This window comes from Vulpes lagopus, chromosome 5 (genome assembly GCF_018345385.1).
Source record: "Vulpes lagopus strain Blue_001 chromosome 5, ASM1834538v1, whole genome shotgun sequence".
Classification (NCBI taxonomy): domain Eukaryota; kingdom Metazoa; phylum Chordata; class Mammalia; order Carnivora; family Canidae; genus Vulpes; species Vulpes lagopus.
Window position 1 is genome coordinate 94,318,979 of NC_054828.1, and position 23,441 is coordinate 94,342,419.

At 46.4% G+C, this 23,441-nt stretch overlaps 1 protein-coding gene across 2 annotated transcripts in view; it reads left to right on the forward strand.

Moving 5' to 3' along the window:
* The window catches only part of TCF7L1 (transcription factor 7 like 1), a 159,477-nt gene that overhangs the window by 126,301 nt on the left and 9,735 nt on the right, over positions 1 to 23,441 (forward strand). For both annotated transcript variants that reach the window (XM_041754249.1, XM_041754250.1), the window contains exon 4: positions 12,946 to 13,029. In XM_041754249.1, coding sequence (XP_041610183.1) covers positions 12,946 to 13,029 — 84 coding nt within the window. The remainder of the gene's footprint in view (positions 1 to 12,945; positions 13,030 to 23,441) is intronic.

Consider the following 23,441-nt stretch of genomic DNA (forward strand, 5'->3'; position numbering starts at 1 on the left):
AATGGAATCCCATATTAGGTTCCCTGCGGGGAGCCTGCTTCTCCCTCTGCCAATGTCTCTCATAAATAAATTTTTAAAAAATATTTATTTATTTATTTATTTATTTATTTATTTATTTATTTATTTATAAGTAAATAAAGCTTTGTTAAAAACATTCAAGAAATCACTTTTCGTTTTTTACATCTACAGTATACATGTATTTGAATGCCTATTAAAATGAATAGTTTAAGTTGATTAACAAATTGATGTTATTTAATAGAATTGAAATGGGAACTGAGAATGAGGTGCAAACACATCTCAGGAAGTGAGGAGTAGACGTGTGAGTGGGTGATGTGATGGTGTGTATAAAGTATCTATATGTAAAGAGTACCCACAATAAATGTTCCTATAGCCCTTCTACTGTCCTATCCTAGTTTCTTTGCCCTCACTTCAGGACAACCCGCACAATCACTGGGTGGTGCCCCCTAGGTGACTAACCCACTTGTGTCCACACGCTGCACGCACGCATGCACACAAGGATGGGACACAGGATCCTATACCTCAGGCTCCCTTATCAGGAGTGATGGCCCTGTGTCGCCGTGATTGGTGTGGCCTTATTCTTAGCATCCTTTATTGCCTGTGGGGTCAGAGAGTTCTCCTAGAACTGCTCACCAATGGAGGGACCTCCCCAGACATTTCCCACTTCCTGGTGCTCTGGAGTTGTTGACTTTGGCCAGCCCAAACCCTGGCCGCCTGAGTGCTGGAGAAGGGTTCTGGAGGGAGGCTTTCACAGCTCTGTGCCCCGGGAGGCAGCTCCAGGCCGCTCCAGGCTGCCTGGCTGTTCTTTTGTGTTGTGTATTTTACTGGCCCTCGATAAGCACTTCCTGTTCCCCATTGATTATACACAGATCCTGCTTCCTTTCTCCTCAATACCTGGGATGCTTTCCAGCTTCTCCTCCCACGGGGGGAAATCCATAAACTTCAGAATTCCCAGGCCTGCTTTTTGGTCAATGGGCTTCATGCAAGCCATTATTCTTTTTACTGTCTGGTCACATTCTTTGTGGCTCCTTCACCTCTGTCTGGAAACTTTCTTCCTCATTATGCCAGCCTAGAGACAAATATTCCTGAGGCCTGATCTTACCCTTTCTTCGTAATAGTCAAAATATCTATATCTACCTTCAAGCATAAGTCAGAACAAATAAATAGAATGCACCTCCGAGATCAACTTTAATCAACTGTTAGTGACTGCCTGGTGTATTAGGTTAAGGATTCTGAGGTCTTCACATAACAAATATAATGAAGAATGCCATGATCTGTTAGCCATGTCCACCATGGGCAGCCTTCATGCTCTGTATTTGCTACCCCAAAATTCCAAGGTGAGATTGGAGCTTCTAGAAGACCAAAAGCATGCTCTTGTACCCTTTGAGTCATACCATAAAAGTCCAAAGGTCTGTTTCTTAGTGCCGACTGGGCATCAACTGGTTTGTGATCATAGGAAATTCTATATCCAGAAGCTTCCAGTAGGCTCGTTTTCCCCCTTTTTTTAAGTGAGGTTGATGATACCTGCCTTATCTTTATCTAGAGGTCATTAAAATGTCATGAGATAATTAATATAAAATGCTTTAAAAACTAAAATGATTACAGAAGTGTATCTTGCCCATGTGACCCAGCTCTCGTGCCACCTCCTGCATGAAGTTTTCCAGTTTTTCTGTGAGAATCCTGTCTGCCACAACCCCTCTCTTCTATGAACCTATCATTTGCTGACTTACATTCTAGTTATTTAAGCACTTAAAAAAAAAACTCCCATTGCATATCATGTACAGAAACAGATACCTTTTGTAGGAGGTGCCCACATCATATTAATGGGGTGCTCCGGGCAGAGCTTTCACTCCATTGCAATACGTTGTGTAAGTTGGCAGTTCTATAAGAATAGGAAGCCACCTGCTACCTTTAAATACCTTAGTTTTTGTATTTTAGAAAGGTATTTCTAGGGGTGCCTGGGTGGCTCAGTTAAGTGTCTGCCTTCAGCTCAGGTCATGATCCCAGGGTCCTGGGATGGAGCCCCACACTGGGCTCCCTGCTCAGCAGGGCGTCTGCTTCTCTTCCTTCTGTGAGCATGCTCTCTCTCAACTAAATAAATAAAATCTTTTAAAAAAATGAAGAAAGATATCTCTAGGGGCAAGTGATGGATGAACTAGAGATGGGGAGACAGAAGCAGTAGTGACATTATGGAGGAGGATTAGGGTGTTGATCTAGCACCCTATTCTTTGAGCTGGACACTGGACATTGTGTCAGTCTGGAGCATAGTAACCTTTGTGTACCACCTCCCCCTTCAGACTGTCTGGCTACCTCCTAGTGCTCCCTAGATGGAGTCTGGAGCAGAACGGACTCAGAGCCAGGATACCAGAAGCAGAAAAAAGGCTGCCGCAGTAGCCCAGCCATGAGATAAGGAGGTCTTGAATCCCTACAGTCTAGAAAGAGGTCTAGGACCCATGGAAGCTGTTGGCCAACAGAAGGTGGAGAAGCGAAGACATGAAGGCAGATTTTGAGGTTTGTAGTTGGGGAAACTTGAAGACGTGCTGGGGAAAGAAAATTAAATCTAGGACACATTTTAGTAGCTTTGCTTACTCTTGCTATGATACAGCACATGGTCATTGTAAAAATTTCAAAGGGATAAGAAAAATGCAAAGAAGAAAGTAAGGAAGTTGCCCAAAATGCTAAAACCCAGTGATGACATTTTGGTAACTGTCCTTCCAGGTTCTTTAACTGGCTTTTCTCCCTGAACAGTTCATGGGAGACTTTTATTCAGGTCGATACAGGTGAATCAACCTGAGGGTACACAGAGCTCGAGACCATAGGAGGTAAGGGAGGAGAGGGCTTCCGGGTGGGAAACATGTTCCCCTAGATCTGCCAAATAATATGGGGTCTGTAGGAGGCCTGCACGTTTTGGTAGATACAAAGCTACCTCTCTTTCTTAAGTCCTCAATGCCCTTGCAGTGATAGAGACAGATGAGTGACTGGAACAAAAGCCAGACCACTGAGTGCTGAGGCATGGATGGGAAGGTGGTGAGGAAGGGGAGCAGCCAACCAGCAGAAGGACTGGAAGGGAAGCAGGGAGATGGCCATGCACCAGCTCCCCTGCCCACTAAGCTCCAAGCAGCAGTGGCAGCTTCCTGCCTCCCACTTCCACACTCCTCCACCCCACAGGCTATGCCCTCAGATCAGCCCTTCTTCAGATGGGCAGATGCAGTAGAGGTTGCACCATGCTTTGTAACTCTTGAGGAGCCACGGAGATCCTTCTCCTGCACAGCTCACCAAGGCTGCCATTGCCCTGGCAGTTGCCATACCTTCCCTCCTTCCCCACCCCCCTGCTCCGGAGGTTGTAAGTCTACTTCCTCTTGGCCACATACATCTTTTGCCTGTCCTTCAGATCATTACCTATACATGTGACAATTCCCAGCCTCACTCACAGCAAGAGAAATGCAAATTGGTATAAGGAGCTACCGTTTTTCACCTGTCAGTTTGGCAAAGATCAGTATGTTTGATTACCCTGTGGGCAAGGCTATAAGCTCTTTTTTATGTTACTGGTAACAGTGTAGACTGAGAAATTTGATAATACTTCTCAAAACCTAAACCTTTGACCTGGCAGCTCTCCTCCCAGCTGGGAAAGTAATCTACAGCTGTGTTAATACGTGAGCATATGATGAGTGTTCGAGGATATTCATTGCAGCAAAGACTGGGAAGCACTTACATGTCTGTGAATATGGACTGTTTTATAGATTACAGCATTTCTGTACAGTGGATACCATGGAGCCATTCCACAGAATAAATCCGCTCTAGTATGGTGCTAGGTGAGCAAGGTGGGGGTGCATATGTGCAGGCCAGAGAACAGGGCACAAAGCTCTGTGCAGGGGCCTAGGCTCTTCGGCCAAGTCTGAGCCCACAGTGGGGGCCGGGATAGATGATCTTACCTGAAAACGGGAGAGTGTTGCCAGTATAGACCAGACATGGCCATGACACGGCCCAAGGCAGAAGGGAGAGGAAGAGGGAGCAGGCTGGGTTCAGCTGAGGGAAAGGAGGGCCAGGTGTCCAAGGCCACTTCCTACAAAGCTGCCCTATGGTGACTATGTCACCATATATGTCCAGCAGTGAGAACAGAAACTGCCCAGGCCTAGCCGACCCCAAGATCACAGCCAGTGTGAGAGGCTGCCTAGATGGAGAAGGCCTGTAGTTCTAAGCTTCAGAAATGACCCAGTAGCGATTTGTGTAGCTTTGACTTTGTTTTGGATGCCCAGTGCTCTAGGGGCAGAGTTTCCCTGTGCCTTCTGAAAGGAGCACACAGAGAAATCTGCCTGGCTAGAGGGTCCAACCCTGCATCCAGACCTTAGGCCCACGTTAGCCAAGGCCTTCCATGCATGCATCAGCCTTCCAGGGTCTGTGAACAGAGCCAACAGCCCCAGCAAGCCAGAGCCCCCCTCAGCCCCTGCCTGCGGGCAATGTGTGCCAGAGCCAGTTGCTACCCCACCAATCATCAGCTTCTCTCCCCAACCCTGCTGTCAGGGACTCACTGTGGTAGCTTGGAATCAGCTGTGGTGGGAATATTTGCACTGCGATACCGGCAACTGCTGCAGAGCGGGGTTTGTGTTTGGGTTTTTGCTTGGAGAGCTGGTCATCACACATTCACTAGCAAACCACTGAGCAGGACTTCTCCACATGTAGCACCCAGAGATGAGTGAGTGGTCGGCTTTCTTAATTAGCTCTTCCCTGGCCCTGGGGAAAGTGCAGGTAATAGGCTCCTTGAGAAAAGTAACTTTAAATTTTAATGAGTACACACATATTTCCTGATAGCTCATCGGGTGCTCAGCCCTGTGCCTGGTCCTTTCCCAAGTGACTTCTGCACTAGATAAAAAAATTCTTCCAGATGGTAGCTGCTATTATTCCCATGTTACAAATGAGAAACCAGAGATGCTGAAAGATGGGTAGCCTCCTCAGGTCCAGCTTGTGAGCAGAGGCCAGTGAGGACTCCAGAGTCTGTTTCTTGAGTACCTCCATGCAGTCTCCACTCTTGGGAACCCACTGTGGTTTAGACAGACATTTCATGTTTTTCTTCCATGGGAGGCCATCTGGTCCAGGTCCCTGCCTGCAGGCCACTGAAGTAAAATACCCCCATTTTAAAGGTGAAATGATCAAGCGGCACCCTGGTGCGTCAGTCGGTTGGGCATCTGACTCTTGGTCTTGGCTCAGGGCATGATCTCAGGTCATGGGATCAAGCCCTGTGTTGGGCTCCAGGGAGTCTGCTTGAAGATTCTCTCCCTCTACCTCCCACCCTCCGAGCTATTGCTCTCTCTTTCAAATAAAAGAGACATAGGCAGAGGGAGAAGCGGGCTCCCCACAGGCACTCCATCCTAGGAGCCTGGAGTCATGACCTGAGCCAAAGGCAAATGCAAAACCAACCTTTGGTCAAGTCTGGTTTGCAGAATTGCCAGATTCTCCGAGTTGGAAGAGGAAGAGAATAGTTGAAGACCATCCAGGAAAGAAGGGAATTATTTGACAGAATGGGCAGGGAATAGGTGTTTATGGGAACACTGAAACCTAACCAATCCACTCTTATTTTTGAGTTTACTCTTCAGTCATGAAATATTTTTAGAGCCCCTCCACTGCCAATGCAAAGGAGGGGCTCCAAAAATATTTGCTGACCTAAATGCTGTGACAGGTGCTTCAGAGAAAAAAGTCATTTTTTTGGTTTAAAACACTGCAGAAATGTGGTTCTAAATAACTTTTCCAAGGAAAATTATATATGTCTTATTACATGAAAAAGTAGCTTGTATTAAGACATTTTGGATTTATTTGTAACAACTCACCTATTAACAAAAACTTAAGAAGGAACCCCACCTTCTACACATGAGCAAAACAAAGAAGGTGATTGTGTGTTTGGGATTTAGTTTACACAAAACTAAGCGAGTGTAGAAACTACTCATCTTTAGCAAAGAAAATAAGGGATAAGAGTATAAACTTTGCTTTTTATACTTCTGCTCCCAGAACATTGTCTAATTCATCATGTTTGGAAACCAGTTCTAAATACTTTCACTTTATCTTCAGTGATTTCCTGAAACGAAACATTTGTTCTTAGTTGGGAGAGCATTTCTGTCTCCCCACTAATGAGCCCATTGCTCAATGTTGGTAGACTTTCAAATTTAGATCAACTTCTGTCCATTTCGACAGAAGATAGAGGATCTTTAACAGGCCTCCAGGAACTGTCAGGGTTGGGTGTCACAGCCTCCAAGCTGCATTTACAAATTCTTGGCGATAGTAGGCCAATTAACCGGAGAGCCAATCACTCAAGAGTGAAAGGAGCTCCGTTATGTGTGTTCCACATCTCTAAAGGATTCAGAAAAGACTGGACAACCCAGTGTTAGAGATGTGGAACCTAGGGCTTAGGAGGTTGGTAAGTACTTAAGGTTTAACATGGGACAGGGTCTGGATGCATCATGAATGCTGTCTTCTCGGCGAGAAAGTGGGGATGTGGATGTGACCCTTGAGGACCTTATGGTCCAAAGGATAGAAACAACACAGCATGACGAGTGCCATGGGAACACCCAAGACATCTGAAGCCCAGAGGTGAGAGTGACTGGCACTTTGTGGGAAGCTGGGAAGGTGACCTTGGGACAGGGTTTTGAAGAAGGAGTTAGAGTTTCCTTTGAGTAAAGGATACTCCAGGCTGGAGAGCAGCCGAGCAAATGGCACAGAGTGTAGTAGTAGAAACTGAAGTGCAGTTGGTGTCGAGGTGGGGGAGGGGAGGTTGAGGGGGTGCTAGGGGTAGATGGATAGGGGAGCTGGGAGGGTTGAAACTAGAAGGTATAGGTTGGCCCCAAATTCCTGGGGAGTTGAGGACTTTATCCCTTGTCCCCCAGCAGCCAACCAGGAAAAGATTTTAAGCAAGGAGGAGATCTGATGAGTTAGTTGGATTTTGTTTTGGTGTTTTGTTTAAGCAGGCTTCATGCCCAAAGTGGGACTCAAACTCATAACCCTGAGATGAAGGATCGCTTGCTCTACTGACTGAGCCATCCAGGCACCCCCTGATGAGTTAGTTTTTATTATTTTTAATTTTTTTAAAGATTTTATTCATGAGAAACCCACAGAGAGAGAGAGGGGGACAGAGGCAGAGGGAGAAGGAGGCTCCTTGCAGGGAGCTCGATATGGGACTCGATCCCGGGACCCAGGATCACGCCCTGAGCTGAAGGCAGATGCTCAACCACTGAGCCACCCAGGTGTCCCATGAGTTAGTTTTTAGAAGCTAAACTCTTAGAGAATTTGGGGAGCCCTTGCAGTAGTCCCGATGAGGAATGATTACATCCCCCAACTGCGGCAGAATGTAAAGAGCAACTGATCACTGGTTTGTAAGTTTTCATTTATAATACGATTCTTTGTGTTAAAATATTGCATTTTGCCCAATGTCCTTGTCACTGTGTGGTGGATAGCTGTCTGTCTGCCTGTGGGCTTGGGTTTCTATCCTGTCTTCCTGGGTGGCTGCACGCACCGTATGGTTTCCTAAGAGAGAGGTCTGGGGGACCCCTCTTCTCTATTCGAGGGGCTCTGGCTTTGGGGTTCCAGAGTGTCTGTTTATCACTGGGGACCAGAGAGGCAGGAAAGAGTGGTCATCTAAACTGAGAGGCTTCTGCTGTGGTAGCACAGAAACCGCGGGGACAGGAAAGCTTGAGGAAAGGCCCTTCCTTGTGGTGCTGGCCTGTCGCTATCACCAAGAAATGGAAGGAATTCTGTGGGGTGGGATGTTCTCACCTGGGAAGCTTTTGGAGATGACTAGTTTCCATCCTTCTAAATGTAGTGCACCCCTTCTGGGAGCACCGCTGTTGATTCTGTAACATGAAGCTTTGCTTCCTCTCTTGCCTGGGCCCTGCCTAGAGGGTTTTCTGTGAGAACATGTGAATGGGGAGAATGTGGGCGTTACCCAGAGTCCTGTAGAGTCCTGTCCGCACCACTGCAAGCTTGGAAGGGGCAGATTTGGCCTAGGGGTGGGTGGGACCGGGGGGGGGGGGGGGGGGGTGGTGGCGCGTTGCTGCCTTCTGGGAGGTGGAGGGTTAATCTCCGTAGCTCATTGGCAGTTCTGCCTCTGTACGGGGCATGCTGGGATTTCCTCCCAGCTGTTTTACATCATGAAGATTTGTATGTTGGGGAAATTCCAGGGCACAGCTGCAATTAATCTGCTGCAGAGTCTTCAAGCTAAGCAGGATCCTGTAGGAACGATTCTCCGCCTCCCTGCAGGAAAGGGGGTTCTGGCTGTCTGGTTAGAGCACCCTTCAGAGGCACCCTTCCCTGGGCCCGAGTTGAATGGAAATAGCCCACCTGGCCAAGCATTCACCCCAAGGAGGCCACTGAGGAGGGGCCAAGAAGCAGAAAGGGAGCCAGAGCATGAAGGAAAAGAGGTGCAGCCCCCCCTTATAAATCATAAAGCCAAGATAACACGGATAGCAACACTTGATAAAGATATCACAAAAAGGAAAACCTTTGTTCACTCTTCCTTAGGAATGAATGGAAAAGTAAAAGTCTTAAGACACTCGTAGTTAGCATTCCACAATACAGAGCAAGAATGAACAGGCAACCATCACCAAACCAAGGTTTACCTGGGAAATGCAAGAGTGCTTTTGTGTAAGAAAAATCCATCACTGTATACACATTACAGCTGAGTCAAATAAGAGAAAGCACATGACCATTTTGGTGGCTCTGGGAGAGTTCAACAACTGTTCAAGGAAAACGATTTAAAAGTATGAACAGAACCGTCCTTCCTTAATAAAGACAGGTTCTAAACCATAGCCTCAGTCTACTTAACTGGGAACTACAATAACATCAGCTCCCCAGTTGTGTTCTATGGAACGCCAATCCCCAGAAAGAGTTTTCTAGATCCCATAAGAGTAGGGAACTGCGCCTCTGTCCGGTGTCAGTCACGACATACAGTAGCATAATAAGCAGCATATGTAAATCAAGAGTGGTAATACTCACCATTTGGATCTGGTTCTTTCTTTCTCTCTTTCTTTCTTTTTTAAGAAAAAAGATTTTATTTATTTATTTGAGAGAGAGACAGAGATTGGGCGGGGGGGGCGGAGTGAGAGGAAGAAGAAGATTTCACTGAGCAGAGCCTGATTGGAGGCTGGATCCCAGGACCCTGGGATCATGGCCTGAGCCAAAGGCAGATACTTAACTGACTGAACCACCCAGGTGCCTGAGCACTGGTTTTTTCTTTCTGTTTTTGAGCATCAGAAGAGAGTACTTATCTCATAGACAGCATCTCATGAGCACCAGCCATTGCTATTGCTTGGCCATCAGTTGCATTGATGCCACACAGGTTCCGTATTTTACATAAGGCAGGGAGGTAGCCGGACCATCTCCACTATGCTGCAGCCTGAGTATGATGCACTGGTCAGGAGCCAGGTATAATCAGTGGGATGGAACCTAGACTAAGCTTGGAGAAACCTGAATTTTTAATTTGCCCACATGGCACTACCATGTGAAGACTGTAGGCTTAACTACACCTCTATTAATCCCCAAGGACATGATCCCACTGATAGCTGGCCCCATGGTAATTTGTGGGGCTGGCTTCAGATAAAAAGTGCAAAGAGAATTTTATTGCCACTAAACATTGGGTTAGGCCCGACCCGGGAATTCTGAATTGCCCAGCCACCTCCACATTTCTGGTGCTGAGGTGGGAGAGGATTACAGGGGTGCTGCTGGCTCCTGCTGTCTGGATTCATGGTTCTGGGAAGCTCAGCTATCTGTTTTGAATGCTCCTTTCTTCAGAATTGCGATCCAGAGTCCTTTGATAGCTAAGCTACGGTGGTCTCCAATGTCTTTTTATAGGTCTACCCCCAACCCCCTTCATCACTTGTTTCAAAATCTTAAAAAGGCAGGAAAGTAGAAAGAGGGAGGAGACAATCCTTCATCTTCCCGCCTCCCAGAATGAATCCTTACTTGTGCACATGCACACCTGTACCTTGGTGCCCTCCACCCCACCCCCATTGGCTGCAGCAGGAACAGTTCTGGACCAGAACTGCTCTCTCCAAATGTCTGACAGATCTCTATGGAGCCAGGCTTCAGTACTGGGTAAGGCTAAAGGTTTTCACCTACCTCTAAGCTTCCAAGTCTCAGTTAAAGTCATTGAGTGAGAGGGAACCCTACAGAGAAAAGAGGACAGTGTTGTCTCTTCCACCCACTGGAATTCCAGGCAGTGGGTAGATCAGACACCAAGTGTGTGATAGACAATCGAAAACAAGTAGCTATTACTAAAAGCACTTGCTTTGAGTATGTGTGTCTCTGCACGTTTACACCTCAAGAGCCCCAGTCTGAAGGCAAACCCTCATGCAGCTCATAGTCTAGGAGTACCAGCTCTCCAGCCTCTAGAGCAGTGATTCTCACTGAGGGACGTTTGGCAGTCTGGGGACATTTTTGGTTTTCACAAATGGGCAGGAGAATGGGAGCTACTGGCATTTGGTAGGTAGAGGCTAGGGAAGCTACTACACATCCTGCAGTGCACAGGACAGCCCGCACAATACTCAGCCCAAAATGCCAGTAGTGTCACAGCTGAGAAACCCTGCACTAGACTCCATAAGCCAGCTCTGGCTCACGACCCCAAAGGTCAGCAGATAATGTTCTTTCCCAAACTAGGATTCAGATGGGTTCTTATCTGAGAACATCTCTGGTAAGCCAACAAGGCTGAAGATGTTCAGCATGTGTCTTTAGGACTCCCAACTAGGAAACCAGATGCTGGTAGAGTTGGTGGGTTTCGGGAACCCTCCTACTCTGTTTCATGTTGGGGGTGGATTTGGAACACTTCTCTTGAGCATGTGGTATCCGTGATTGTAGTTCAACTTCCAAAAATAAACAAATGTGCAGGTTGTTGCTTCTAGAGAAACATCCCTATAGGAGAATGTTGATGTGTATATATTCATTCAGCTCTGAGGTGGCCAGCCCTGTGCAAGCCAGAAAGGGAGAGAGGAAAATCCATCCCAGCAAAGAAAAAGCTGGGGTGGGGACACGGTTTCAAGAGGTGATGTTATGGGAAGCGTTCTGACTCATGTTGCAGTGAACGGTGTGAGGTTTGAAGTCAAGGGACCTCAGCGGCAGCTCTCCCATAAAGTTGGGCTAGTCACCCTGTGTTTACCTCCATTAGCTCCTCTGAAAACTTGGGACAGTTACCCCTACTTGTAACAGCAGGGTTGCTGTGAAGATGAAACCAGTTTACATATGTGAAAAGGCTTTGGAAACTGCTCGCGTGGCACACAGGTTATTCACTGAGGAAATGAGTTTTAACTAATGATTCCAGTGTTTGCCCAGTCCTTTCAACTTGCCAAAGGCATTGAAATCCCAGTTAATTCATCTAGGAAGTGTTGGCTCTGGGCAGGGTAAGGGATGAGTGGGGGTGGAAAGGGTCAGCAGAGGCAGGAACAGAATTGTAGTCAATATGGCAGTGGGGAGGGGGAGAGGGGTACATACCCGAGGGCCCGGAGTGGAGACTGTTCTTTATAGGGTTCCCACTTCCCACGCCTCCCACAGCCAGGCCCACTTGGCACATCCCACCTGCAGTGTGTGTGACTCACTGGCCTTCTGTAGGTGTGTCCTATGGCTACTATCCTTGCCTGTGGACATTGTTTTGAAAGCCCAGAGCCTGCCCCTCTCAGCCCATTTTTTTTGTGGCTGATGAAGAGCAAAGGGGCACTGCCCATCCTACTTTTCCAATCCTGCATACGTAGCTCCAGACCAAATCACAATTTCTTTTTTCCCTGAAATTGAATGACCAGAGCAAGGGATAACTCAGAGACTTACTTCTGTCTCTCTGAAACTCTTCCTGGAGCCATCATTTCTCATTGGAGGTGTAATTTTCAAAGTAACCTCAAGAATTCTGTGAAGAGGCTGCATAGCTGGTCTGCTGCCCAGAAGCACTGTATCAGTGTTGACACTAAGACAACATGTGTGCTTTAGCCCCTGGCAAAGACTAATGGTTTGCTTATGGAAATGATAGCTGCCGTTTATCAAATGTCTCCCACGTGTGAAGCGCTGTGTTCCATACTTGACATTGTCCCTAATCCTTCTCACAACAAGTAAAGTCATTGACCTAGCCTTGCTTTACAGATGAAGAAACCGAGACTCAGAGTTGTTAAGACACTTGTACAGGGTTGCACAGCCTCCATTGGACATAGTGAGACCCTGAACCCATCCATGAGCATTTGATTCCAGACCCCAAACGAGCTCACCCAGGGCCCCTCACTTCCTCCCCACTCATTCTCTTCCAGGCCCTTGCCAAAGACTGCCACGCCAAGGTTGAGGAGAGGTGTTTTATTCCAAGAAAGTGTGTTTGCATGTGTGTGTAATGTTGAGGGTTTACTGTTTGGTTTGGATTTTCTGCAATAATACAGGCAGGGTAAGGTACGGGGTCATCTTTTCAAGGTTAAGAAACGCTGTAGCTTGAAGTTAAATCTGCATCTTTGAGTAAGGATAGATATGACTCATGACTCTTCGAGTGTTGGGCAGGTGGTTTTTATCCATTCACTCCCCCAGCTACTCCTGGAGGCCATTTCTTAGGTAGTATTGTGTGTGATGCTAGAAGCGATGGGAATGGGACAAGATCACCATCTGGGAGCTCTTGGTCCCTTGATGAGCCCTGCTTGTCCCATGACTGGAGCAAGGGGAACCTGACCTTACCGATGGGCTCTTGGGATACAATGGTTGATGAGCTGTTGTGAGTGTCCCCCACAAAATGATGGGGGGGGGCTAGTGGGGGTGGGGGTAATTATAAGCATGTGCCCTCCCCAGAGATGGTCATTTGGGCGCTGCCCAGGAAGGAGTGTGTGCAGGAGCAGTAAACCAACAGTAGTAACTGCAGAGGCCTCCTCTGCCCTCTCAGGGTGCTCGCGAGACCTCAGCTCACCAGATGCCTTGTGTCTTCTGTCCCCTGTGCAGTACCTGCAGATGAAATGGCCCCTCCTCGATGTCCCCTCCAGTGCCACGGTCAAGGACACCAGGTCACCATCCCCAGCACACTTGGTAAGTCTGTTTCCCCTTCAAGTGCCAGAGGGATACTCTGCCTCGCCTCACCCGGTGTCCAGGTGTCCCCTCCACCTTCCCTAAGCCGATGGGGTCTAGCAGTGTTGCCCCAGGGGTGTGCCTTGGGTGAAGAGCTGAGCAGGCAGGGGTGTAGTGGTGTTACCTGTGTGCTCTTCCACCCCTTCCACCTGAACACACACACACGTACCACCAGGATGCTGTGTGATTAGAAACGCCTGGCCTGACCCTGACTGGTGCCCCTGGTCCTTCCCGCTGCCTTCAGAATCCCTCCGCCCCTCCACCTGGGCAGCGGTGGTGTCCTTTCTCTCTGCTTGAGCTCCTTCTGCCTTGCCACTTCTCCTCCTAGCTACAGGCAACAGCAGTTGAAGAGGCTCTTTTATACAGGATGTCATAGGAAAGAATTAATTAAAACACGTGCAAACAAAAACCCCAGCTGGGTAGCTCAGGGCAGCTCAGGCCTTTGTGTCAAGCACTGCAGCAGCTAAGCCCCGGAGGAAGATCTGGCTGGTCCTGGGAGGCAGGAAGCAATGGGGTCTGAGCAGGTCTCCCCTCCTCAGGACTTAGAGTGGACTGAAGTCCATGAGATGGTCCCAGGACCATCTTCCAGGACATTTCTTAGGAGCTCAGGCATTCTCATCCCTAGCTTTAAGACCCACACACCCCTAAGGTAACTGGTGGTACACACTGTACGGTGAGCCTCAGAATCACAGAGGGTACAGCTAAAAGGAACCCCACTGGCATGACCTACACATTCTACAGACAAGGAGACCTGGGAAAACATGGCGATAGATAGATAGATAGATAGATAGATTTATTTTATCTGTTTATTTGAGATAGAGAGAGCATGAGCAGGGAGGAAGGGCAGAGGGAGGAGCATGGGACTTGATCCCAGGACCCTGAGATCACGACCTAAGCCGAAGGCAGATGCTTAACCGACTGAGCCACCCCGGTGCTCCAATGTGGTGGTGTTTAAAATATTATGGAAAATTTCACCTGATCCCTTTACCCACACTCCCCCTCCTACTACCCTGGGTTGCTTTAAAGTTAATCCCAGACATATTATTTCATCTCATTTTAGGATACTCCGACAGCCTTTTTTCATTAAAAGCTTAGAGTCTAGTTGAGAAAGAAGATCTACATAGAAGATAAGTAAAGGCTCGATGAGCCCATATGATTTCCAGTAATTATGAGAGCAGCTTATGGAGGCAGAGCCCTTGGAAGTTTATAATGTCATGTGTAGTTCTCAGGTGACTGTCGCTGCCATCCACTGGTGAGACAGGTGGGGAGAACCATCTCCCACCGTCTCGAGGAGAGACTAGTGACGGTGTAGGGAACAGTGACCAGGCAGCTGTCCCGTGCAGGCTGCCTCTGGGAGGCTCTGTGGTCAATCACCAAGGCCTGAGCAGCCCAAGGAGCAGGCTGGGGTGGTATCTCTCTGGTCCCCAAGAGTCCCATTCGGCGTGGCCCAGCCTGAGGTCTTGATGCCCTCTAGTGGTCAGTCACGGTGGAGGACATGGCATCCCACATCCACTCTGTCACAAACCTGGCCTGTCCCCTCCTGGCACAGCTCTCTCTCTTTAATTGTTTCAAGTCTTTGTTCACTTCCCACCCATCCTGTGGCATCTTCCAGCCCACTCCAGTGGACCCTGAGACAGCACAGCCCTCCCTCTTCTCCTCCCTCCACATAACTGTCTCTCTGCATGTTGTCTAAAATCTCTATGGGTGCCTGGGTGGCTCAGTCAGTTGGGTATCTGCTTTTGCTTGACTCATGATCCCGGGATCCTGGGACCGAGTCCCACATCAGGTTCCCTGCTCGTCAGGGAGCCTGCTTCACCCTCTCCCTCTGTCTGCTGTCCTGCCTGCTTGTGCTCACTCTCTCAACTCTCTCTCTCTCTCTCTCTCTCTCTCTCTCTCTCTGTCAAATAAATAGATTTTAAAAATAAAATGAGGGCAGCTCCGGTGGCGCAGCGGTTTGGCGCCTCCTGCAGCCCGGGGCGTGATCCTGGAGACCCGGGATCAAGTCCCATGTAGGGCTCCCTACATGGAGCCTGCTTCTCCCTCTGCCTGTAGTCTCTGCCTCTCTGTGTGTGTGTGTCTCTCATGAATAAATAAATAAAATATTTTAAAAATAAATAAATGAAATGAAATCTCCATCTACTGTTAGAGGAAGTAAGTTCCCTTTAAAACTAGCACAGCTACTTGTTGAGCTTCCCATCCTTCCTATCCTATCGCACAGAGCCATCCGTCTCTGAAAAATAAAATAAAAGCCCTGTGTCCAGCCCTCCTCCTCCTACAAGCATTATCTTATTTCCCTTGTGGTGTTCATCCCTGGTTTCTCCCACAAGAGCAGGACTCCCACCTCCATCACTACATCATTTGTCCTGCTAATCCCCTGCAGCCTGGCTTGGCTTGGCAACTGCCATCTCATGCCTGAGTCCAAGCACTGCTCCTGCTTTTTCTCAACACAGGTGGCATCAGACAGTGTTTTCAGCCCTCTGCTTCCTGGACTCCTCCTTTCATGGCTCCAGAAGCCTGTACTCTGAGACACTTACAGTTCTTTGCCTTCTCTAAGCTTCCATTCTTTCTAGACTTTTCTTTCTTTCTTTCTTTCTTTCTTTCTTTCTTTCTTTCTTTCTTTCTTTCTTTCTTTCTCGTTCTTTCTTTCTTTCTCTTTCTTTCTTTCTTTCATTCATTCATTCATTCATTCATTCATTCATGAGAGACCAGAGAGAGAGAGATTGGCAGTGGGTGAAGCAGGCTCCATGCAGGGAGCCCGATGCGGGACTCAATCCCAGGACTACAGGATCACGCCCTGGGCCGAAGGCAGGTGCTAAACTGCTGAGCCACCCGAGGATCCCCATAGACTCTTTTCTTTAGATAAATTAGGGTACTCATTCTCACTTACTATTTCCTGTAAAATATGAAATCCCTAAACTCTCAAGGTTCCATGCCTGTATCTCCAACAGCCAGTCATTCATCCAGTGCAAATACGTGCTCTGCAGACACTAATTCAGCATGGTGGTAGAGCAGGGGCTCCCTATTTTGTCAGAGCAGAGAAGTTTGAACAGTTGACACACTGCACTAGATAACAGAATGGCTAATTTTCTAGTAAATCGTGTATGATCACATTCTATATTCTAATATAGAAAAGCAGGGGGCACCTGGTTGGCTTAGTCAGTGGAGTGTATGACTCCTGATATCGGGCTATAAGTTTGAGCCCCACATTGGGTATTAGAGATTACTTAAAAAAAATTTTTTTTTAAAGGGCAGAAACAGCCCTCAAAAGCTTAAGAAATATTTATGGGAGAAGACCTTAACATTAGCTTGCGCTGCTACAGATTGGGAGAAGACCACCCTTCTCAGTTTTCATGTCAGAGCATTTCATTCTGACTTCTGAGACACATATGTATGTGTAGGAGCAGAACCTGACACCGAGGAGAACCATCTATGTGTCAGAGGGTGTTTTAACACCATGGGTTTGAATCCAACCCTGCCTCTTCCTATTGGTACAACTTTAGCCAAATTACTTCATCTTGCATTGCTTTGGTTTTCTTGTCTCTAAAATGGGAATCAGAAGAGGACTTGATCTCAAGAATTGTGTGCAAATGAGCCAATGCATTATACTGATTTTAGAATTATGCCCAGTATGAGGTGAGTCCTCGATGACTATCAGCTCTCTGCTGTTTGCCACCACCACCACCAATACTCTTTAAAACAAGGAAAGAACGATTAAAATACTGTTTAATTAGCAGACTGAGGTGATGAGGGCCTGCATTAGGTGCCAGCTCAAGTGGACAGATCGCAAAGGTAATAGAGATAATGAACCTATAGAATCTCACATCTACTCTTCCAAGGATATGATTTAATTGGTCTGGGGTAGAGTTGGTATCCTTGTTTTTTAAGCCCCCTAAAAGATTCTAAGGGGTAGCCAGAATGGAGAATCTTTGCCCTAATTGTAAATCAGAGGCAAATGAGAAGAAGGAGCTAGAGATGAGAATGCAGTTCACCAGGTGCTGCCTTCTCTGGGCTGGAGGTATAAGTAGGACTTGAAGGTTTGGACCCTGGCGTTTTTATTAGAAAATTGAAAACACTCAATTATGGGTTTCATTTAGAATCACGAGCGAAATATTTTAAGATGGGGTTTGCCCTGGGAGAAGGGCAAATGAAGGAAACAGCCTGCATACTTGGCAGGGATTTAGTGAGTCACGTCAAAGCTGCCTGTCAAGGAAATGTGTATAAACAAGCCGTAACTGGGCCAGGGTGGAGATGGAGTTAAGTGTTATTACTGCTTGGATTTTATGCTTTAAAAACAAGCTCTAAAAACTGAATCGCTGTGATATTTTTTATGTAACAACTTGTCGTATCTGATCACTGTAATCTCCTTGCATGTAGAATGTTACCCAGACCCCTCACTGTGGCCCCATGTGCCTGGCCCCGTCTTTTCCTCCTCTGTCCCTGGAGGACTGTGCCGACCGCACAAAACCAATTCATGCACTTCCAGAATATAACCAACTCAGAGAGGAATCAACATCTATTTTGCTCATGTTTGTTCCTCCTGCACCTGTTCTAACACCTAGTACAGAGTAGGTGCTCACAGAGCATCTGTGAATGAATGGAAGCCTAACTGATCAGGGGAAAGGTGGTACCCCTTGTAAACCCTTCTCTCCCTATTGCTCCATTCCCTCTTTTCATACAGGACTTTTTCTGAGTCTTTTTTGAAATCGTGAAAGTAATGTTTGTGCTGAGTAAAACACTTGGGAAGATGCCAATGTGCACAGAAAAAGACCTGTAATCCTGCAGTTTTGTTATATGGAACTTCATTCTCTTCTGTATTTGTCTGCTTGTGCATGCCCCTGTGACGTGCTTTCTAGAAGATGGCCAAAATGATTCCTTTAAATAGCAGACACCTCATTTTGCTGTTAAATATTGGGCCACTCTGAGAAGCAACTTGCTTAGCCTCATGTCCAAGGCCTGATTGTCAAGCCAGTGCCTTGGAAACCTTTCTGAAGAATGGCCACCTTGTTGCTCTGCCTTTGGGCCTATTAGTCTGGCTTTGCTTAGCATGCCACTTCTCAATTGAAAACATTTATTGAGGTTTCCTTTTTAAAACTGTACCTGGGGCAGCCCGGGTGGCTCAGCGGTTTAGTGCTGCCTTCACGCCAGGGTATGATCCTGGAGACCTGGGATCGAGTCCCACGTTAGGCTCCCTGCATGAAGCCTGCTTCTCTCCCTGCCTGTGTCTCTCTGCACCCCCCCTTTCTCTGTCTCTCATGAATGAATGAATGAATGAATGAATGAATGAATGAATAAATAAATGTATGTATGTACCTGGTTTCTCCATTTTCTCAACAGCACCTGTTGGGGACCCAAAACAGTTCAAAACTCATCACATAGCCCTTTGCCACTCTGGTCTGCCTCCAGTACTGATTTCAATTCTTATTACACAGTATTAACTTTTTTATTTTTACATTATTTTAAACTTGCAGAAAAATTATGAGAATAATACAAGGAACTCCCATCTTCTCTTTATCTAGATTCAGGAATGTTGCCTCATGCTTTGCCCTCTCTCTTTCTGTGTGTGTGTGTGTGTATACATCTACATATATTTATGGGTTTTTTTTAACAACTTGAAAGTAAATTGGAGCTATTGTGCCCCTCTACTCCCTGAATACTTTGGATATATTTCCTAAGAACAGAGATACTTAGAATGACTACAGTACACTTATCAAAATCAAGAAATGAACATTTCGTATTACTTTCTAACCCACAATAGAGATTATGATTTTGGCTAATGTCCCCAATAATGTCCATTACAGCCATGTAATGAGAGCTCAGTCCAGGATCACACATGGCATTTACTTGCCCTGCCCCTTCTCTCCTTGGATGTAGCAGAGTTCCTCAGCCATTGTCCTTTCTGACCTTGATGTTATTTGAGAAGTCCAGAGCAGCTGTTTCATAGACCATTTGGGTTTGTCTTTTTCCTCGTGGTCAGACTCCTCTCATGTATTTTTGGCAAGAATGCTACCGCACTGATGCCCTGTCCTTTTTGGTGAAGGACCCCATTGGGAGGGAGGCCTACCATATCCTGTTTGTGCCCATATCGGGATGTCAGCTTCGATCATTTGGATAAGGTGGTCTGTCATGTGTCTCCACTGTGGTGTTGCTCTTTTCCGCTTGTAACTCCTAAGCGTCCTCGGGGGCAGGGGGGCTTTGAAGTTGTCTAACTAAGTGTCCTGTTTTCATCAAACTTTGATTACCTACTTCCATCCCCTCGTTAGTTTCCACTACTGAGAATTTACTTTTGGAGACTTCCTACTCTTCCCACTCATGAATCTTACTGTAGAGCAGAATGGACATTGTGGAAGGTCCAATCTCTGTATTGATATCTCTGTATTGGTATCACTCCTGGAAAGGTGGCAACGGATAGAAGAGAGAAACTAGGAAGCCAATCAACAAGTAGTGTTCCTGGGAGAGAGAGACCAAGCCAATGAAAACAATAAAAGGCAGTAAATAAAAGGGAAACTAGGCTTTAAAAACAAGCACTTGAATTTATAGGTTGGAAGAGCTCACCCGAATTCTAGAAAGTAAATGAAAATTGACATTCACCTGTGTACATCTTGGTACCGATTTGAATTGCGAGGATTTAAACTTTTTTTCCTACAAGCATTTATGCAGGAAAAAAAAAGGGCCAGTGTCAAAGAAACAAAAGTAAAGGTAACATCAGGGTTTACTTTTGCCACTTGCAATGCCAGCAAACACTGGGACAAGGAGAGTATTGATAAGGAAAGATTTATCCCAAGAATTTTATGCGCAGCCCTATTTGCGAGGACCTCAAAGATGTAACACTGCTTAGAAGGGCCTGAAACCCATTCTAGTTCCCTAAATATTATCTCTCACCCATTGCCTTGCTTTGTCTTTACATCCTCCGTGGCTTGCCACAGGTGAAGAGCTCAGAAAGCATTTAATACGGTAATATAGACTCTCTGTCCTCATTTTCTTCTCTCTGCTCCAGTCCACTGGCCTCCTTGTGGTTCTTCAAACATGCCTAGCAGACCACCCATCTCAAAGACACCACTCTGATGTTCCTTCTACCAAAATGTTCTTCCCCCACCTGTCCACAGGTCCAGCTCCCTGCTTCCTTCAGGCATCTTTTAAAAGTCATTTTATCCTCGAGACTTCCCTTGTTCAACCTGTGTCACAATCCCCTATCCCTTTGCCCCAACTTAGTGTTTCTTCGTAGTATTTCTCAATATCTAATCTATCGTTCCCTTTTAATTTTGCTTACTTTTCTATATCTCCAATTAGAATATAAGTACCATGAGAATAGATATTTTTGTCTAAATAGATGAGTCTGTAGTGCATTCACAAGACCTGGAGCGGTACCTGGCATATAGTAGATACAACAGAAATACCTGTTGCCCCCTCCCCACCCCCTGTAGTGAAACAAGAAAGGAATTTATCTCGTTGCTCTTATTGTTATGATTGGTGTTTTCTGTAGGGCCAGTTAGTCCACCAATTCATCTATGTCATCAGAGGTCCAGATTCTTTACATTTCTGCTCTGTCAACCTCTAACCCTTAGGCTGCCCAACTCAGTCCCTGCTGTGTAGACAGTCTCCATAAACATCCAATAACTGAAAATGTGGATTGCCGTTTCTCTCAGTGGAGGAAAATTCTGTATGGGAGACATACATTCAGACTTCCTTTCCTTAATAGAATACAATGATAGAGTGCCAAAGAGGTTACATTTTGCCTTTCAAGTAGTATTTGTCGGAGTGATGTGTGTGTGTGTGTACAGAGAAAGAGAATTGAGGCTTTTCCCCCCCAACTTAAATTCAGTTCCTATATGGCCCTGGTTCTATCATATGTAAATCTTTCAATCTTATTTTCTACACTACCAACGAGCCATCTCCTTCTGAAATATTTTACTAATTTTAAGAAAGACATGGGGGTAAATTAGAGACAGGTGGCCGGAAAATAGTGAGTCCAGAGACTATGGCGAATGAGGGAAGCAAAGAGAAGGTCTCAGAGAACAAGGTATTTATCTTCCAACACTTGATGAGCTCTCATTAGGTTGAGGAACTACTTATCTGAGTGATATGCCAATGCACAGAGAGATCTCCTAGGACCTACAGTGGGATGCGTGTAAAGAAAGTTGTTCTCTGTCCAAGCTTGGGCAGTGAATTCAATTGGTTATCTCCAAAAAGTTGTGCAGATACAGGATGTTCCATTGAGGTACTGGTTGGGGGTGAAAACACTATCCCTTATGTCTTCATCTAAAATCATTAGGAAGAAGTTCATCGTTGCTGTACGAGATATGAGGGGATTGATAGCAGGGACTTGACGTACTTGTTGATTTTCAGCATAATGCAGTTCACATGAGCCCATCTGCATGGATTTACACCTTACTGAGTTTGTTTGTTTGTTTTTTAAGATTTCATTTATTTATTCATGAGAGACACAGGGGGCGGCGGGGGGGGGTGGGTGCAGAGACACAGACAGAGGGAGAAGCAGGCTCCATGCAGGGAGCTCAATGTGGGACTCGATCCTGGGACCCCAGGATCACGCCCTGGGTATGAAGGCAAGCACTCAACCCCTGAGCCACCCAGGCTCATTTTTAACTTATTGAGTTTTAACTAAATTAACCCACAAGGAAATGTACAAGTAGCTTCAAAAGATTCCTGTGATATCCTTAGATTGGAAATGCTACTACTAAGAGCCCCAGTCAACCAAACAAACAAACACGGCAGAACTGACACTTTTTATTGATTAAGTTATATGGTCAAAAAAGATTTGGAGACACACCCCCCCCTCCAGGTAGCCCTGTCTTGGGGGGGATCAGGTTCCCTTCTGAGAGGATCACCCACAGAGAAGGTCACCTCCATCACTAAACAGACAAATGGATGTAGACAAAAGAGAGTTCTTAAATGCATAAAATCAGATGCAGTCAGGCAGCCTGGGTGGTTCAGTGGTTTAGTACCGCCTTCAGCCCAGGGTGTGATCCTGGAGACCCAAGATCAAGTCCCACATCGGCTCCCTGCATGGAGCCTGCTTCTCCCTCTGCCTGTGTCTCTGCCTCTCTGTTTCTCTCTGTGTCTCTCATGAATAAATAAAATCTTTAAAAAAAATCAGATATAGCAGCAAGCTGAAGGAACTCTCTGTATCTTTTCTGGGCAGTGTGTTGGCGCATCTGTGGCTACTTCTTGAGTGATACCACAAAGTTAAAGCTCATCTGTGTTTAATCTACACAACCTTCTCCTGATCCCCAAAATCAGGATCAGGAAGCAAAGAGAATAGTGCATGAACTGAGGGGACCAGGAGGCTCTGTGGATGCCTCCACAAGTTCCTGAGACCAGCAGCTAGAAGAGAGTGGCCTGGTGGAGGGAGGACTTGCAGGGAGGTGGCTTGTCCTGCTGTGCTGGAGCTGTGTGGCACTAGCTTTACTTTGGCTTGAATTTAAATCCTAAACAGTGGGAGAGGAGGCAGTGCTTCCTCGGGGACAAGGAATTAAAAGAACTTTGGCTTGGAGCAACTCTAGAAGCAGACCACAACATTCGAGAAACACTCGAACTGGAGAAGCTTGGGTCAGCATGACTGCAGAAGGATTCAGGTCCGAGCTGGCTCTGAGATGCTCTTAGATGAATCTGGACTTAGCTCCTGTCTTGAGTGAACCCCCTACCTTTGCCTGGGCATGCTGTTTGGTGCTGGGGTTTTCCACTGGGACGGGTAGGGTGGTTCCCAACATTGCCTCCCCTTGGCCTGAATTTATGCCACTAACATCCTGCTACTGCTACTGAGGGCAGCTGAGGAGAGAAAAGAGCTGTGACTATTACTCCAAGGAGAGCCGTCCTCAGGTCAGCTCCAGAGAGCAATTCTCGATTATCCGTCCCAGAGGCCACGTCTTCCCAGACTGAGCAAGGAAAAGTTTACCCTCCTTTCTCTATAAACCCACCACCTCCCAGTCCATTCTCTGGACAATGATGCCATCTAATGGGAACCATAATATTAATGGGAACATATTAATGGGAACCAATAATAACTCATAGAGCATTTAAGTAAGGATAATACACTTTTAAATAGAACTCAATATTTCCCTGCTTTATACTTTGCTACCCAGTCAGTGCTGTTTGCCATCTTCTTCTGATAAGGCCAGACTCAACAGCACATGGGCAGTCAGGATTTCATTATACTATTAAATATTTTTAGATGGCTATATATACATATATTAAAGAATCACATTGTACACTGCAACTATTTTACAATTTCATTTGTCAATTATCCTTCAATAAAGCTGGAAAATCATTTTTTAAAAGATGGCTATAAATGATGTAAATCAATATAAATTTAAAAACCAGATCTAGGGCAGCCCCGGTGGCGCAGCGGTTTGGCGCTG